At 39.2% G+C, this 18,139-nt stretch overlaps 1 protein-coding gene across 1 annotated transcript in view; it reads right to left on the bottom strand.

Annotated features, from left to right (window-relative positions):
- The window catches only part of RAB3GAP1 (RAB3 GTPase activating protein catalytic subunit 1), a 38,557-nt gene that overhangs the window by 13,409 nt on the left and 7,009 nt on the right, over positions 1 to 18,139 (bottom strand). The window contains 9 exon segments of the mRNA XM_025197587.1: positions 612 to 704; positions 1,553 to 1,626; positions 4,180 to 4,248; positions 5,520 to 5,601; positions 10,606 to 10,705; positions 12,309 to 12,474; positions 13,170 to 13,289; positions 13,864 to 13,942; positions 16,934 to 17,066. Of these exon segments, the coding sequence (XP_025053372.1) occupies positions 612 to 704; positions 1,553 to 1,626; positions 4,180 to 4,248; positions 5,520 to 5,601; positions 10,606 to 10,705; positions 12,309 to 12,474; positions 13,170 to 13,289; positions 13,864 to 13,942; positions 16,934 to 17,066 (916 nt within the window).

Genomic DNA, 18,139 nt, shown 5'->3' with positions numbered 1-18,139 from the left:
CAGCGCATGAATGCAAATCACTGGAGCCATGCCCACCATCTGTCTGTGTACCCGTGGCAGCAGCAGGCAGGGGGCATGGCTCCAGCCAGCAGGAAGCATGGCATACCTGGACATGCTGCAGCATACTGGTTGGGAAACGCTGGCCCAAGATATACAAATTAAGGAGACAATGTCTTGCTCTCAAAACAAGAAATTAAAAAACAGAAGTGAACTAGTATGAGAAGCAGAGAAGGTGAAAGACTGAATAAACAGGAACATTTTGCCAATGAAAAACTACCACATGTTCAACATCAAATAAAAATAACCCTTGATCGAGATACAAAAGGGAAGTAGAATAAAAGGTAGAGACACTTGCTGATGAGACCCAAACACTAGAAGATTTTGTTTCCCAAATTACTGGCTGTGAAGCAAGGGAGCTCTGGGATTTGCGAGAAAATGGTAACATAGATCATTAACAGCTACTGGTTCAACCCAGCACAACCTGTCCACACTTATAAACCAGCGATGAAGCTAAAGTCAGGAACACACAAAATAGCAGAATGGAAAAGCGATACAACTAACACAAATAAACCTTGTTATTCAAAAATTAGACAGGAGATTTTATTTTCTACCTTTTCCATCTTCTTCAAATGCAGATCTTCCAAGAATTTCATCGGTTGACTCTTTCCGACGACAAAGTTTAAAAAATTCAGTAAGAAAATCACCTATAAACATTGAGGAAAAACGTCTTTAGTCAGTGGAGGCTCACTGCTAGTCATTTCAAGAAAAAGTTAATCCTTGGGGAAAAAGCAGAAAGTTGTGTTTCAAATTCTTAAAGCACGTGTTCTAAAATTGTATGTTAAAATGTAGCAAGAGTCAGCCAAAGCCAACTAGAGATCAATCAGCCATATTCCAGTTAATGCATCTCAAATTTTCTATCATAGCCCAAACCTCAGACAGAGTCAGCTTTCAAAGTGAGTTCCCAAGTTAAAAACCATGCACAAAGAACATCGTGCCACCTTGGTTTAGCAACCAAAGGGACTATCAGGTAGAGGAACCCCTCTGTCTCAATCTGGAGGATGGCACCAGAAGAGGCCATCTCTTATAGCATGGGTCTCAACCCCTGGCCCACAGACCTGATATGGCCCCTGACGTCATATCATCTGGAAATCTGGCAGCATGGGAGCAGTGACACTTCTCCTCAGCTGTCAAATTTCTGGACCTGTGGGGAGCTCCAGGCCCTACAGGCTGTCCAGTCCTGGTATGAACCCTGCTGTATACAATGTAGCACATTACAAAACAAAACCAGCTCATGAAAATTAGCCAAAAACCAACAAAGTCTGGTAATGAAGACATGATTTGAAATCCAACAAAAGCAACTTTTTTTTGGATGAATGCAGGGCTTGAAAGACAACCTAACATGAAGCCTATTCAGAAGCTGGCTGGAATATGCTAAAGTGTTAAGAATCAAGAAAAATTCAGAATCACAAGGGATTAGGAGACTTCTCTCTTCAAGTTTGATTTCATCACAACAACCTGAATGCAGAAGTGGTAAAGAATTCTGGTGTCTTACCCAACAAACATTGAGGATTATCTGCTTTTCTGACCCTCACAGACCACTGTGGTGCTTGAATAGGATCCAAATCACTAAAAAACAAAAATCAGGTTTCATTTTGTCACCACCAAGATCAGGGCAGGATGTATACTGCAAGTAATCAAACTCTTTTGTGTTACTTACAAGGTATGATCTATGGCAGGGGTTCCTAAACTGTGGCATGTGTACTACACAAGACATCCGGGGGAGGGGATTGCATAACAGCAGATTTTATTTTCATTATAATAATAGACATTTAAGGGGTTAAAATATAAACTTTATGCTGGTAGGGGTATGCAGACAGCTGGTACATCTGGAAGGGGGCATGCAATAAGAAAGTTTTGGAACCTCTGATCTAGGGTATGGACAAGTGTTACACTGTAGAGCAGGGGTGGGCAAAATGCAGCCCGCCAAGACCTTCTATGTGGCCCATGGGACTCCTAAAAATTTTTAAAAATTTATATTTTTCTGCCTCTGGCTGGCCATCATGCAGCCCTCGATGGCTTGCCAAAACTCAGTAAGCGGCCCTCTACCCAAAATAATTGCCCATCCCTGCTGTAGAGCTACGAAGGGCCAAGAGAACAGAAATGCACGCTGCCTGCAGAACTACAGAAGTGAGGACAGTTCTACAGAAATGTTCCTGGATGGCTGCAAACAGACATCGCCTTGTCATGCCAGAAAACATTTAATGCTGGATAAAGCACAAGCACAGACATCCTCACCACTCATCACGAGATAAATCCCCAGAAATGTTTGCACAAGACCTACTAGCAGTTTGTCCTGTGTTATCACGACAGATGCTGATATAGTAGGTCCCACAATATTCTCATGGGGCTCATGGACCAGTCAGTTCTCCAGGCATCCCACATTGCTTTGGCCCCAATTCCTGCCCCTCTGGAATCTGTCCAGTCACTCTGGGCCTGACCACATAACGCTACTTCCCAGAGTTATAAGGCTTCAGGTGGCTGCTGCTGTGTTTCCTACCCCACACAGCAGCTTGCCAGTCATTTCAAGAAAGGCGTCTTGAGGCCCTCTGGGTCAAGATACGAGGAGAACACAGGGAAGGTGACATACTTGTAGGAGTCTACTATAGACCTCCCCACCAAGAGGAAGAACTAGATTGGGAATTCAGTAGGGAACTGGCTGAGGCCACATGCTCCCGATGCATGATCATCATGGGGGACTTCAACTTCCTTGTTTTTCAGTGCCACAAGTAACATACAGCACACTGTGGTATTACAGGGGGGGTTCTCAGTCCCCTTGTCCCCCCCAACATCCCACAGTGCTCTGGTCTCCCCTCCCACCCCTGCAACAGGTGTGGAAGGAGGGAGAGTGGGAAGGACAGCTGATCAATACTGCCTGGGTACTCAGCACTGTCAATGCCAGCCCCCTGTACCTCTGCAAAGGTGGGTGGGGGGAGGTATGAGGAGAGCTGCTGCAAGGACTAGGGGTATCAAAGCCTATTGCTAACCCTATTCTCTGGGGAGCTGCAGCTCTCCTCACCCACCCCCACATGCCACAGGGGTGTGGGGGAGGAAAAGGAAGGAGTAGCAGAGCCGCAGGGGTGAACAAATCCCTATCGGCTCCTAGCTGGAGAAAACTGAATGTCGCTGTGGCAATTTTGCGGCACTCTTTCTGCAGGGGATCTGCAAATCTGCCCACCACTCATAATGCTAAGTTTGCATAGCGCTTCGAAGTGCAGCAGCATTTGTAGCACTACAAATGCACATCTAACAACAACAACAACAACATCAGCCAACCTAAATTATAGAAATCATTTATATAGCTTCTGTTTTGGACCTCAGAATTGGCTGCTACAAGGAAGAAAGTGACATGAAAAGAACTTTATGAATTCAGGCATGAAAAAACAATGGATGGAAGGCTGTTTTCTTGTTTTTGTGCATTTGTCTATTAAAAGTCAGAAAAGAAATAAGTATTATGTAAATCTAGAATCTCTAAATAGAATGTTTTTCTTTAAGTGTTGTTGAAGAAATTCAATTCTCTATACGTATTTTCACCCTTAGTTTTCTAAGATGTGGAACCAATTGCTATAGGTCCATTAATACAATTACTTGTTAACATGCTTAATGTTCTTTTGTAAGAGAAATGAGTACATATTGGTGACCCATGTCTCTTAGGTGCAGCAGAAAGCAGAGCTGACAAAGTTCTTCAGGGGGGAAATAACACTACAGGATAAAATATCTCCTTTTACTTCCTAACTTCACATTAATGTATTTCCCTTCCTCTCAAGGCTAGCCTACCATCATATCCAAAGCTTATGAAAAATAAAAGAATCGAATAAAAACCTTAGAAACAGGTCTTAGCAGATAGAAACACATGCACTATTGTGCTGTGACCAATATACAATGGGCTTTCCCAATAAGCATTTACAAATTTATTTCATAACTTTTTTTTTTTTTTTTAAACGCAGGTGCTCACAGCTGAGTTATGCATTTATCTAGGGAATAACACCCAAAAATCTGAACAAAATCCATTAGACTGTTAAGCTCTTGATGCCATTATGATGATGCAAGTTGTTAATGGCTGAAGAAAGCAGACATCTAAACATTTATGAATACACATACTTACAAAAGAGACATACTTACGAATAAACATCATTATCCACAATGATACCTTCTGTTAGATGAGGCCATGTGGTTGCTAAATGGAGCTCGCTGAAAAAAACAAAACAAGATTTAAAAATCTGGGATAAATTATATTAAAAGGTGTTCCAAGAACCTTTAGATATTTTCAAAAGATGTAAGTGTTGGTGGGTACTTACCTTTCACTGAAATTCAAGGGATGTTACATTCCTGACTGCTTTTGATTTATGCTTCTGAAAAATCTCCCTCTAGGGCTTAGCCCAATAAAAACACCAAATATGATGCAAGAGATGATCAACATTTTTATACAAGACTAACAAGGCAATCCAATTTGAGGTTTTTTATTATGGTATTTAACCACACATTAGCAATTAATTTACTTCAGGGAGGGAAAAAAATTAAGATGCATTTTTAACTTAAATAAGATGATATATTCCACAAAGTGTAACTGTTCTTTTGGTTCCTAGGTGTATGTTCATTACTGTGGTATTTACATGCCCTTCCTGAATGTACTAACTATTAAATTTAAAACATAAGGCATACATAGTTCTTTCCCACTTCCTTTACACTCAGGGAATATTGTGGGATTCCTTTAATATGTGTAACAATCTTAGTGTCCAACTTAATGGGAAGGTAAACCAGGAATGTGTTCAGGAAAAAGATGAATGGAGACTTTTTCCCCCATCAACTAAAGCGGGGAGCGGGGGAAACTGCAACAGACCCTCGACAGAATTTCATCAAAGGGCATGACAGAGAAATCAAGTTACCATGCTCCTGACATTCAGTTCCTCCTGGAACAGTTACTGCTCTCCCAGGAGCAGTGGCCAGTCTTACTTCGTATGTCTGGCCAGTCTAAATGTATTGCATGATTAACCAGTTAATTGTGTAATATATGTAATGGGTAGCACGGGCCTCTCTCTGATACTTTGCATATGGTCACATCATCTTTAAAAACTTAATCATCTGCAGCTACAGTATGGTTTGGCACAAAAGTGATGATGTTAAGACTTGACTGATATATATAAAGCTGTAAAAAGTTTATAGGACATTATGTTGCATCAAAATGTCTATGTGTTATGGGATTATTTGTCATAAAAATTAGAAATGAAAATAGTTTAAATGGTCAAATATCAAGTAATTGTAAATCCTTACAATACACTATATTCTTCGTTTCTGTTCAGTACTTAAACTATGAGGCCTTTTATCTTCAGTGTGTTGTGACACAGCAAGGTACTGGCCAGCCCAACTCCATATAAAATTAGATATAAAATAACTTTCATTTTTTCTCTTGAGCACCTCCAGCCTACATTATAACCTGCACAATTTCCTGTACACAGTATTACCTTATTGGATCCTCACAGGCACCAAATGGCAGCTTCCCAAATTCCAGGCCTCCAACTTCTCCGCCAACTAGAGCATCTATATCTGAAGAGAGATCAACACGTTTTCCTTGATATAACTGTGGTTAGTTTACTAGAACAATAAATAGGTTGCTGCCTAGTAAAGATAATGCCCACAATGCATTTTTCTGCTGCAATGAATCAAAACAATCACCTTGAAGAAAGCAGTGGTCCTTTGTGTGACCCTACACAGCAATGGGTAGGATCATGGGCAGATCCAGGATTTTGAAAAGTCAACGCACATGGTGAGGTGCATCATAACAAATAGGACAATACATTTTTCTTCAGGTAAAAAGAAACTGGAAGCTGTACCAATATACTAGGGGCTTAGGGCCTATTATTCAGTTTGACTGATGCAAAAACAAGTATAACTTTATCAGGATTAATTAAAAACAGTTTGCAAGGCTGTAAATTAGAGCTACATTACCAGCAGCAACTAACCAGCAGCAGAACTGCAGAAGAAAGGCTACCTTGATTGGTGGAACATTAAGACCATTAAAAGGGAGAGAGATTCATTAACACATGTACAATGAAGAGTTTAGAAGGAATCAAGCAGATTATAATAGACCATGAAGTCAGTCCCCTATAATGTGTGCATCTCTAGTCTGAGACATTTTCAATTGTTCACACTATCAAAAAATAAACAAACAAATTAAAAAAAAAATCAATGGCACCACCTACAGCTAGAGATCTCTTCTCAAAACACCCTTTTTATTAGTAACGTGAAGTTTCAGATGATTCATTGCTAGTCAATTACCCGTCTCCCATTCATACCTATCACAGCTGTAGTGGTCTGGGTTTAAAATAGATTTTCCCTCAGCTTTATATCTACCAGCTCAAAAACAACATTATTTCACCCACATATTAATTTGTTATCAAAATATTTTTAAAACAAGGAAAATGTCAAAATTTAAGCATTGGGTCCAAGGTCTCACAGTCTGTCTGAGGTTTTTAAAAGGCACTAACCACCTTGATATGCACATCTATAGCAGAGGCAGGAATAGAACCTAAACCTTCCAATTATCGACCCTGCATCATAGAGTCAAACTGTAAGGGGCTGGAAGGGAAGTCGGGAGATCATTGGGTCCAGTTCCCCTGCACTAGGCAGGAAAGATAACTGGAGTCAAGTGACCCCAGCGAGGTGACCAGCCAGTCTCCTCTTGAAGATTTCCAGGGTAGGCAATTGCACCAGCTCTGGAGGGAATTTAGTCTACAGCCTGAACACCCTGTGAAGTTTTTCCTAGCACTAAGCCTGAACTAGTCTTCCAGGAGTTTGTGGCCATTACTCCTGGTTTTCCCCAAGAGTGCCCTGGTGAACAGCTGTTTGCCGAGCCCTCAACACATTCCCACAATACAACAGTAAGCTGCTACCAAGTCCTCTCTCAGCCTTCTCTTTTTTAGGCTGAAGAGACCCAAGTCCCTCAGCCTTTCCTCGTATGGCTTGCCATGCAAGTCTCTGATCATACGGGTGGCTCTTCTCTGGATTCTCTCAAGCTTTTCCACGTCCTTGTTGAAGTGCGGTGCCTAGAACTGGATGCAGTACTCCAGCTGCAGTTTCACCAATGCTGAGTAAAGCGGGAGAATCATTTCCTTGGTTTTACTTGAGATGAAATGGTTGATGCATGCCAGAGTATTGTTTGCCCTGCTGACTACAGCATCACACTGACAGCTCATGTTCATACTATGGTCTATTATTACCCCTACATCCCTTTCAGTCGTGGTGCTAGTCAGTTTGGTGCCACCAGGCGTGTATGTTGGGGATTGTTCATCCCCAGATGAAGCACTTTACACTTCTCAATGTTGAACTTCACCTGGCTCCAATCCATTCAACTTGCCAGCCTGTCTAGGTCTGCCTGTATCTGCAACCTATTTTCAAGCGTGACCACGCTCCCCCATAACTTGATGTCGTCCACGAACTTGGCCAGTGAGCTCTTCACCCCCATGTCCAAATCATTAATAAAGATGTTGAAAAGCACTGAACCAAGCACAGACCCCTGAGGGACACCACTGGCCACTTTGCCACGGTGACACAGATCCACTCATTAGAACTCTCTGGGTCCTACCCCCCAGCCAGCTTCCTACCCACCTAACTGACAAGCAGTTAAGCCCTCAATCCTCCAGTTCTCCTGAGAGAACATCATGGGATACCAGATCAAAGGCCTTTCGGAAGTCTAGGTATACAATGTCAACCTCCTCTCTTATCCAGGTGGCAAGTTACCTGGTCATAGAAGGAGATGAGATTGGTAAAACAAGACCTGCCCGCAACAAAGCCATGCTGGCTGTCATTCAGAATCCTACCTTCTGCAAGCATACTGCACATAGACTTGTTGATGACTTTTTCCAGGATTTTTCCTGGGACAGAAGTTAGGCTAGTTGGCCTGTAGTTGTTTGGGTCCTCTCTCCTGCCCTTCTTGACGATAGGCATACACTGGCCCTCTTCCAGTCTTCAGGGACCTCCCCCTAGTGCCACGAGTTTTGGAAGAGTTTCACCAGAGGTCCTCCGATGACTTCGGCCAGCTCTTCCAGCACTCTCAGATGAAGTTCATCCAGTCCTCCTGACTTATAAATGTCTAACTTTTCTAACTGATCACGCACCAGCTCAGCGGCAACAGCCCATTCTGAACCTTATCTAATATAATTTTCCCCTTAGTCCGGTGAAATACCAAACCAAAGTAGTCATTCAGGAGTTCAGTTTTCTCCCGAGTGTTGGTAACCAGCTGTCCCGAGTTAAGCAATGGCCTCACACTTTCATTTGTTTTCCTCCTGTTCCCTACATACCTAAAGAAGGACTTCTTATTTTCCTTGATTTCTGTTGCTAGTTGAAATTCAGTCGCCACCTTAGCCTTTCTAATCTGCTCCCAACAAGTGTGAACCATCGTTGTACAGTCTTCCTTGGGGACTGTCCCAAGCTTCCATTGTTTGTATGCCTCTTTCTTCTTTTTCAAGAAGACTATGATATCCCTATGAAGCCAAGAAGGCTTATCAGTCCTTCTGCTATCTTTCCTACGCATGGGAATGGACTTCTTTTGTGCTTTGATAGTGTCCTTGAAGAATGACCACTCTTCATGCACACCTTTCTCCTCTATATTCAAGTCACTCACCAGTTCATCTCCTATGGCCAAGATCAAGTCTAGGAGAGCGTTACCTCTGATTGGCCCATGCACTTCCTGAGTCAGGTAGAGCTCTTCAATACAGGTCAGGAAGCAACATAACCAATCTGACTTAGCCAAGTGTTCTGCTCAAGAGATGTCTGGGTAATTGAAGTCACCCATGACAACTATGTCCCGTGCATGCACAGCCTGTGCCAATTCTCGAATGAACACCAGATTGAGCTCCTGCCCCTGGTTTGGTGGTCTGTAGTATACACCTACAGTTAGGTTTCTCTCACCACACATTATATATAGAGATAAGTAAAACTATCTTCAGTTTTCCACATAGCAACAGGAGAAAGAAGAACTCAATTAAGAGTTTAAAAATGGGATTATACAACCGCAAAAGCTGGTAGCGGCACAACAGCACTGATGTAGCACCTAAAACTAATTTCAATGCATTTTTTTAAGTTACTAGAGTTCAAGTTCACACGGGGTACATCTACACATACAGTTTACTGCAGTTGACTAATTAATTCCACAGTAAAGCATGTCTACATTCAGGTGCAGTAAATTAACTCTGCTGTATGACCATATTGTTGGGGGCAATACTGCCTTATGGCAGAGACATTTACTGCGCAGAAAACACGTGTAGACCATGATTGGGAACACAGCAGTTTGAGCCGGGACAGAGCAGCCCCAGGCTTTCACCAGGCTCAGGGGGTCAGCTACACAGCTCCACACTTTGGGCCAGCCCCTCCACTGCCTGCTGCCAGGCCAGGGCTGCTCTGCCCTGGCTCAAACTGCTGTGGTCCCAAGTGCACATGAAGATGCTGGGCCTGGGAACAGCTGAGTCAGGTGCAAACTGAGCCGGAGTTTAATGAGACACACTAGCTGCACATCTAGATTCGCCCAGTGTCCCTTTATTTTCTACATCTGAAATTCCTTAGGTCAAAATAATTAAATACAAGTAAAGAGAGAAGTCTAAGAAACAAAATTATTAAATATCGTTATAAAAGCAAACAACAAAATATCAATGCAAAAAAGATAATTCCAAATAAGCCCAATAACTTTATCTTCGAATCTAGCAACAGCTAGAAAATGTTCTGAGGCAAAAAGGGTAGAAAATTGCTTTAGCTCAGAAGGGAGAACGCTGGGGGCATTTATACACGTACCGCAGCACGAAAAGGAGATCCAGTGAATCAGAGCAGACTTGATTAATTGAGTCTGCTCCGCATGCGAGCTCAGGTGTCTGGCATTTTGTCACATGCATTTGTATACATGGCGAAATGAGCATCAGCACTGGGGAAGTGGCAGCAGTGCGCTTTTGAACTAACACACCTTTGATGCGTTTTAGTTCAAAAGTGCACTGCTGCCATTTTCTTGGCACCATCGCACATTTCACTGTTTAGACAAATGCACATGATGCAGCACCTGGTGCTGCGTCACACACACATCTAAAAATGCCCTGGCAGATCAAGCTGATTTAACTTGCAGTGAAAAAGTCCTGTGTTACATGAACAGTCATTTCTACATAAATTTGTTCACTTATCACAAAACAGAAACCTAACAAGTCTCTCCTTACTTTATTTGAATAACTTTGTTTACAAGACTACAGATACTTAACTCTTCTAACTCTGAAGGGATACCAGTCTTGTAATTTTTACTGAGTCTTCATTTCATACTGTCATGTGAGGTCCTAACCCTACCCATCCACATACCCACTCTTTTTTTAATTAAACAGGGCTTTAAGATTAGGATAGCCAGCCCATCACAATGAATGGTTTGGAGCTCATATTTTACTTCAGCCTGAGTTAGCACCAGAGTCCCCAGACACTGTTTAAGCTAGATACAAAAACATTCATATTTCTGGTGAGAAACATACCTTTTCCTTAAACATAAACAAATTTAAAAACACTTTAAAAACACCAATCTTTTACCTGGTGGTTGCTGAGGCCAGAAATACTGCAACCAATCTTGAAGAACATATGTAAGTCGAATAGCAATGCTAACTGGAGGCAGTGGAGTTAAAGGGCACCCCTAGGAAATAAGAGAGTATAAATGAATTGAAGTAACAAATAAACTAGAGTTGCAACTCTACTCTTATATTTCACTTTGAGAAAATAGAAGTACTTGGTGAAAACAAGTGAAAAATAGGTTTTCAATATAATTGAAACACAAATCTCTTCTACATTTTCAAGCCCAAGCAGGTCATTTACTACTAAACATCTTGTTTAGCCTGGTTTTAAAATTAGGTCACTTTTTAAGATGACGTTTTCCTTACAATGTACAGGGGAAAAAATAATATACAGTGTAAGAACATCAGACCAGATGGTATCAATTCACAACTACAAGTAAACCAAATTAGATGCCCTATATTAATTCTGAGTAAAAATGTGGTACAAAACGTGCCCACAATAAGCAGGTCAGCATATCCACCTGATTTCAGTGGGATTCACCCCCTGCACACAGCCAAAAGGTTAGTCTTTGAAATAGCAAAGATGTAACTGCTTTGGATGCAAAAATAAGCCAGAAAGCATTTTGAATCCATGAATACATAGAATGTATATTAAGTTAGAGGAAAACTGATAACAGGCTATATGGTCCTGTGTTTCACCACTAAATCAATCCAGGCCAGCAATGCAAATCATTAAGTTCAGATTTTTTATTTTTTTTTTTTTATCTAGGCCCCCAAATATATAAAAACTGTCACACCCCAGTTCTTTGTACACTACTACACTCAAATGGAAAGAAAATTCTTTCCTAATATTAATTCACTCAATAACTCCCAGTGAGATGCAATAGTCAGAAAGTACTACAAATCTACCAAAATGCATATCTTACGCTTGTCACTGTGCCCTTCATCTCAATTTTTTTTCCAATGGGCAGCCTTTACTTACAATCTACATCTGATGACATATCCTCTTAAAAAGACACAAGTCATGTCTTAGGGAATTGCCCAATATATTTTGGTCATTTAATAAATAAATTACTAAAAGTTTGCATCATCTGAGGACAAGCATGGCAAATTTCTGCCTAAATTTTATTTTAAATAGACTACTTGGAAAAATAAGTAGTTAGTGTGAAAGCTGTCTAAGAATAGCCAGGATGTAGTTGACTTTCATTCAAAAATGGACACATTTCCATTAAGGAAGAGAGACCCTATACAAACTGTGTTACCAATAAGTAGTCTCAGAATCACAGAGAAGTAGGGCTGGAGGGGACCTGGAGAGGTCATCTAATCCAATCCCCTGCCTGAGGCAGGATCAGCCCTATAGTCAGCTTTACTATGCTGGAACATCTTCTCGGGGCTATCCATATTTCATCTGTTGGATTCTGCTTGCTATTAAAACATATATTAATAATTGGAAAACAGAATATCAGAAAATAAATCCAGGCAGCTTTTTTCTCCTTCATCCCTTCTTTTAAGGAAAGAAAATTGTTTTGAGGCTGGAAAAGAGGGGCATACCATTATAAAGTGAACTTTAAATCAGACTATGAAGGAAAAAAGGATTCTATTGATGCAGAACATTGAGCCCAATCTTTAATTTGATCACCTATATATTTAAAAAACTGCTCGTGTGAAAGGAGATAACCATGTTACACACCAGTTATAAAAACAGTTTCTAGCAAAAATACTTACAATCTTGGATTTAAAGATGTCCAATAGCCCTGATAAGTGAGTATACTGATTTGGCACTTTACGAAGATGAACCATTTCAAAGTCCGTTCGAACTCCAGGGCCCTGACATTCTCCAACATACATTCTTCTCCATTTATGATGTATTTGCACAAATAATGGTACCTGACTGAAAGATACTGATGTTTTAGTTTACAAAATAGCTTAGAGTATTCTATAATCTTCAGAATTATTTAATATTATTATATACAAAACAAATTTCAGACATTTCTCCACAATGGAGTACGCAAACATCACCACCTAGTGGCACTGGAGTTTTAATGAAAAATTGCAAAGTAAAACGTATTTAATAGCAGGCATAATACATAACTTTTTTAGGTAAAGCGGAACATGTGCAAAGCCACAGAGTTATACCAACCATTTCATCATAAAATAGACTAAAATCAGAATTTAATAGCGGGTCTGAATACTGTCAGAAACACCAGAATCCTTACGCCAATAAAACTTGTACACAAACTGACCTAGTTTACATAAATACCGATTTGTGAACAGGTTGCTCTTACAAGTTTTTTAAATTTTAAAACAAAAGTTCCCCATTTTCAAGAAATCTACTGAACAGAAGTTATAGATGTAGATTCAGTACACCAAAATATTAAAAAACTCTCTGAATATGTCTGTCAAAATACTGATGCTAGGCCAAGCTTCCATTGCAAGATATAATTTTAATGCATCTTTTTGATTAAATCTGAAGTTGTAAGTTTTCTAAACCTGTAATATCTTCTGTTGCTATTAACGCAATTCTTCCTCATTGTAAAATCATTTTAACATTATCTTGATAAGTAAAGCTTTTAAAATTCCACTTACCAGCCAGTGTTTCCCAAACCAATAGAAATTGAGCTCAGAAGGAGGTTGCATTTGGACTCACTAAGAACTGCATCGCTATTTGCTGCTGGGGCAATAACTACAAATTCACGCAAGCCATACCTTTAAAAAAATTGTAATAGGTTACACAAGAAAAAGTAGCTGCGTGTTCTTGATTCTATCCTATGTAGTTTGAAATAAAATCATCACCAATTTCCTAAAATATCAAATGTATTTTAGATTTCAATTAGTTTTTCTGACCGATAGACAGAATGATGCACAAATACCACACGCTTTGAAAGCCAGTTATTAAATGCTATCCCTTTAAATATCTACATTTACAATAGTGCACTAACAGAGTATCCAAGATAGCACATGTTTATTACTTATATTGCGAAAAGGTACTTATTAGAGACAATTAACAATTACATTCTCCACAGGGTAAGAAGCAAGACACTCAATCTGAAATTCAACCTGCAAAAATATTTAAATACTTTCACTTCAGGTTCAAATTTACATCAGCACCTACTTTAAATTTGCTAAATATTTCAGGTACAGAATCATGCTTAGCTTTTTAGGACTTGTAACTTAACAAGTACTCACAAACTCTGTCAACAGTAACTGAAAATCTTCTAATTAAAACTATATGAATGCACCACAGTTACTTGCAATATAGAAGAAAAGAGACTTTACGTACCATCTTACTAGACAATGAGCTCTAGGAGGAAAATCGTTGTTCATACACAGCAAATCCTGCATAGGTAGTGGAAGGGCATCTGTGAAACCATTTGATAACGATGAAAAAGCATTAGTATTTTTTTTTGGAAGTTAGAGGAAGCCTGAGAAAAAGAATGTGCTCTTTAACTGCTTTAAAAAAATAATAATTATTTGATGAGGCTCATTGTAGTAAAAGAACCAGTTTTTTTTCCAAATAAAAAATAATCCCTTTAGTCAACTCAATACTAACTTCTGTGTTCATTCATACTTCAGATTTATTTTGTGGTATAATAGTAGAAAGTGGTTGGTGTCATCCCTGTGTGTATTCCTCCCATCCTCTTTTCAAAAGTACCAGTGATCATTAAGTTTTCAGCTTATATTTATGCCTTTGAATGTCTTCTACACAAATTGCAGAATACTGGTCAAAGTAAAGCCATTCTCAAATCTTACCCGATTCCTCAGAACAGAGAAGCAAGGCAGAGGATATTGAAAAAGGAATGGCAGGGCTTCTCAAGCTTCACTACAATGCTGCCTTCACCAGCTCAAATCATAATTAGTGCACAAAAATTATTAGTATATATTTACTTTTACTATAAACTATTTTGGGAAGATATTATTCTATTATGCACAAAGTACCCAGCACAATAGGGTTCCAATCACAGAAGAGCATCTCTAGGCAATTTTCCAGCAGAAAACACCCAGCACAACCACCACCAGCCTGAATGGAGGCTTTCCATTCAGGAACACATTACATTTGTATCTAAAAATGCTAATCATATAGTACTGAAGTCAATAAGAATTTTGCCACTGACTTCTGTAGAGCAACGCCGGTGTCACAAAACCAGAAATAAGCTTTCTAATGCACAATCTTTCCCACCATAAATCCATGATCCCAATTTGCACTCTACTGAGAAGAGAGTACACGAGCTGATCTACTATGCTGCTTTTTTTCCACCAGTAGTCACTACAGGACCGGATGAAGGACTATTAGTAGGTCGCTACGAAGAAATTTCTATTCAGTAGTTATAAGTCCCTGGACTGCAGCTAGAGAATGTAGCCTTTACAACAGTTCAGTGCTGGCAAAAGAGGTCAGAGCAACAAACTTAAAATGCGAATGGAAGATGAAAATGGACTTCTTAAAAGAACAAACTCATTTTTTCTTCTTCTGTATTTGAAGTTTTCCAATTCTGAAGCCCATCCTTTAAAAACATGTTAGTTGAATAAGGAGAATGTTGTTTTTCCACACTTGAAGAGTTACACAGAGGTCAAAACACTTTATAGAAAGAGACTTAAAATATTGTAATTACATAATTTCATAGCATTTTCAGTGAAGAAAGTGAGTTCATCAGCATTAGATTCTGCTGCATTCTTTAAGTGTTAAAAAAAGAAAAAACTATAAACAAAGTACCATATACTTTTATAAGTCTTCATACGTTTGGTATAGTATAATAAGTTCTTTGATCCCTGCCATAATGTGTGACTAGTATGAAATGCTAACATTCAATATTTGCATCACATAAAAAGTTAACCTGATAAGATTCAAGTTCCCACCCAATGGCATTAGCTAGAGCATGTGATCAACCATCACAGGAAAATATGAAACCACTGTTATAGTCAACCCCAGGTTTCAGAAAAATTTACTTTAAAAAGAATAACTGAACATATGGGTTATACCAAAATTGAAGACAACAAAAAAAAATGATGTTTAACTAGAGGTTAGGTTGGGGCCAAGATTTCTACATTCTAATCTTAGCTGTTACACTGCCTGAACTTTTTAAGGTCTGATTTCCAGAGAAACTAACCACCCTCAACTGCAACTGAGGCAGTGGGAGCTTACACCATAAACTTCCTTGTACTGAAATTTATCCTTGGGGTGAAAAAAGAGGGAAAATACCCATATCAAGGAATATTTAAAGACTCAATATAAATGCAAATATTACTATTCATAAGGATGTTCTCATTATTAATGGAAACATTTACCATACTATACCATATATAAAGTTATCCTTCTCTCCTTCCCCCCTCCTCAAAGAACCATAAAGACTGCACTTGAGGACTAACCTACAAATTGGGCTTCTGGCAGTCAGGCTAAGCCAAACATAATAGTGTAGAGCACTGTCATAGTTAAAGGGAAAAAGGGTTTTTTACCTAAATTTGAACCTGAAAATGGAGGGTTATCTTACATGTGAGGCTGACTAAACTGGAACAGTCTAGTCTACATCATCATCATTGGTAGACTTAAAAACCAGAGCTTTCAGCTTTGTTTGAGATCATATATAGAAATACTATGACTATTTTCCTGTTTAAAAAAAAAAATCTAGACACTCGTTTTCACAAGAAACCTGTTGTGTAAGTCAGAGAGAGCTGTAGAATAGGCTAGCAATAAAGAGCCATGTACTTATTGGATTTGGAGAACTGTTCAGAAAAATCAATTGACTTTTTACATTTCATTTGCCATTCTGTGCACAAGAGATTTATCTCCAGAACAAAGGGAAGAAATTTAGAGACAGAAAAGTTAGGGATGGACAAATAAGTACACTGTCCAGTACTGCAAATATCCCTTTAAGAGTAACATTTTTATGTAGCTATGATGCATTAAAATTTCTGGTTTTTCAGAAATTATTAGAGATCTTAAAAAAAAATAGAAAAGGAAAAAAAAAAGCAAACTTTTTTACACTCAAGTATCACACAAACTTACAAGTTTCTACAAATCCATATACCAATGACTTATTTTTGCTTTTTGTACAGTGAGGCAGCTGAATTAAGAGCCTTTAGATTTATATACAAGTTTAGTGAACCAATTCTTAATTATCAAATTAAAAAAATCAAAGTTCAAGTTGTTTCCACGCCCCATTAAATTACTATGTAGAAACTATAACTTCCAAAATACTTCAAGAAATAAACTTAATTTCATAGGGGACTCTGCAAGTTTCTAGGTAAGTCAATTTATCTTATCATAATTTTCACATTAACAAGATAGGCTGAGGGTATTTTTTGAATGCTATCTCCCCTATTCATATTTACAATATGTAGTAAAGCTAATTATCTACCTTCTACCAATTCTTCTTTCCCATCTTTGTCGCTAGATTCTTGTACCAGATAGTGATGAGTAACTGAGAACTTGAAATCGGCAAATGAAATTTCATCTGATTTCTCTTCCCATACTCCACTCGTATAAATACCCTGCATAAAGAAAAGAGGCAAAATAGATGATTTGAGTGTGCATGTTTAGGTAAACCTTCATAAACAATAAGTAATGTATTGGAAGTATCACCTAAAGGATTCATTCTGTATGGATACCAAAGCTGTTTTATATACAGGGTCCATGTTATATACATAAAGAAGAGTCCCAAAATACAACCTACGCCCCTCCAAAATACTTTGGCATTCATACAACTCTCTTGCAAAAAATGGAATCCAAGAGTGCTCACCCGAGTCATGCTCAAAGACAAAAACACCCTCCATAGGAGCAAAGCATACTGCTTATCTGCATTATTTGGTTTGAAATACTTCTCTACTGTAATATTCACCTTGAATGTGACCTTGTCAACAAGGAACGACACAGCTATCCTCCATACAACAGTAAATAAATCCATGCCCAAAAATACTAAATCAAATTTCATAAAGAAAAAAGTAGCTAGGGTACTGCAGAAAAGACACCTGTAACATTGATTGAAAAGTCACTATGCATTACTACACCTGTACAATTAAAAACTGTAAAATTCTACACAGTAATACTAAAACAAAATGTAGATAATTCCCTCAATTTGCACCATCGGTTCTTACTACTGAACATCAAAGAGGTCAGAGGGCCAAACTTAAGGTAAACGTAAAACATTACAACTGTTAAGGCAAAAATGTTTCATTAGATAATCATTTTAAGCCTGAAAACGTAATGCTCAGACCATCAAATATAGAAGAGTAAGAAAATGTAGAATCAGAATCACAGAAAAATATAGCAGCTCATCTGCCCAGCAGAGAAAAGGCAGTGGCAGTCTGACCTGTCCCAGTCATGGGATGGGTCCGGCTGCGTGGAAATGCCCTCATCTCTTGCCCAGGGTGGGAGGTAGATGAGCCCATGGCTGGAACTGTCCAAGCTGTGGGAGAATGCCACCTACTCTGTGCCTAGCTCCAAGACAACCCAAAGCTGTGCATGGGGAGAGGCAGACACACCATGGCTGAAACCACCCCAGAGCCCTGGGACCATTCAAACCATGGCTGAATGCCACTTGCCCTCCCAATCAGCTGATCAGCAG

This window comes from Alligator sinensis, unplaced genomic scaffold, assembly GCF_000455745.1.
Source record: "Alligator sinensis unplaced genomic scaffold, ASM45574v1 scaffold277_1, whole genome shotgun sequence".
NCBI lineage: Eukaryota > Metazoa > Chordata > Crocodylia > Alligatoridae > Alligator > Alligator sinensis.
This window is presented reverse-complemented; position numbering and strand designations above follow the sequence as displayed.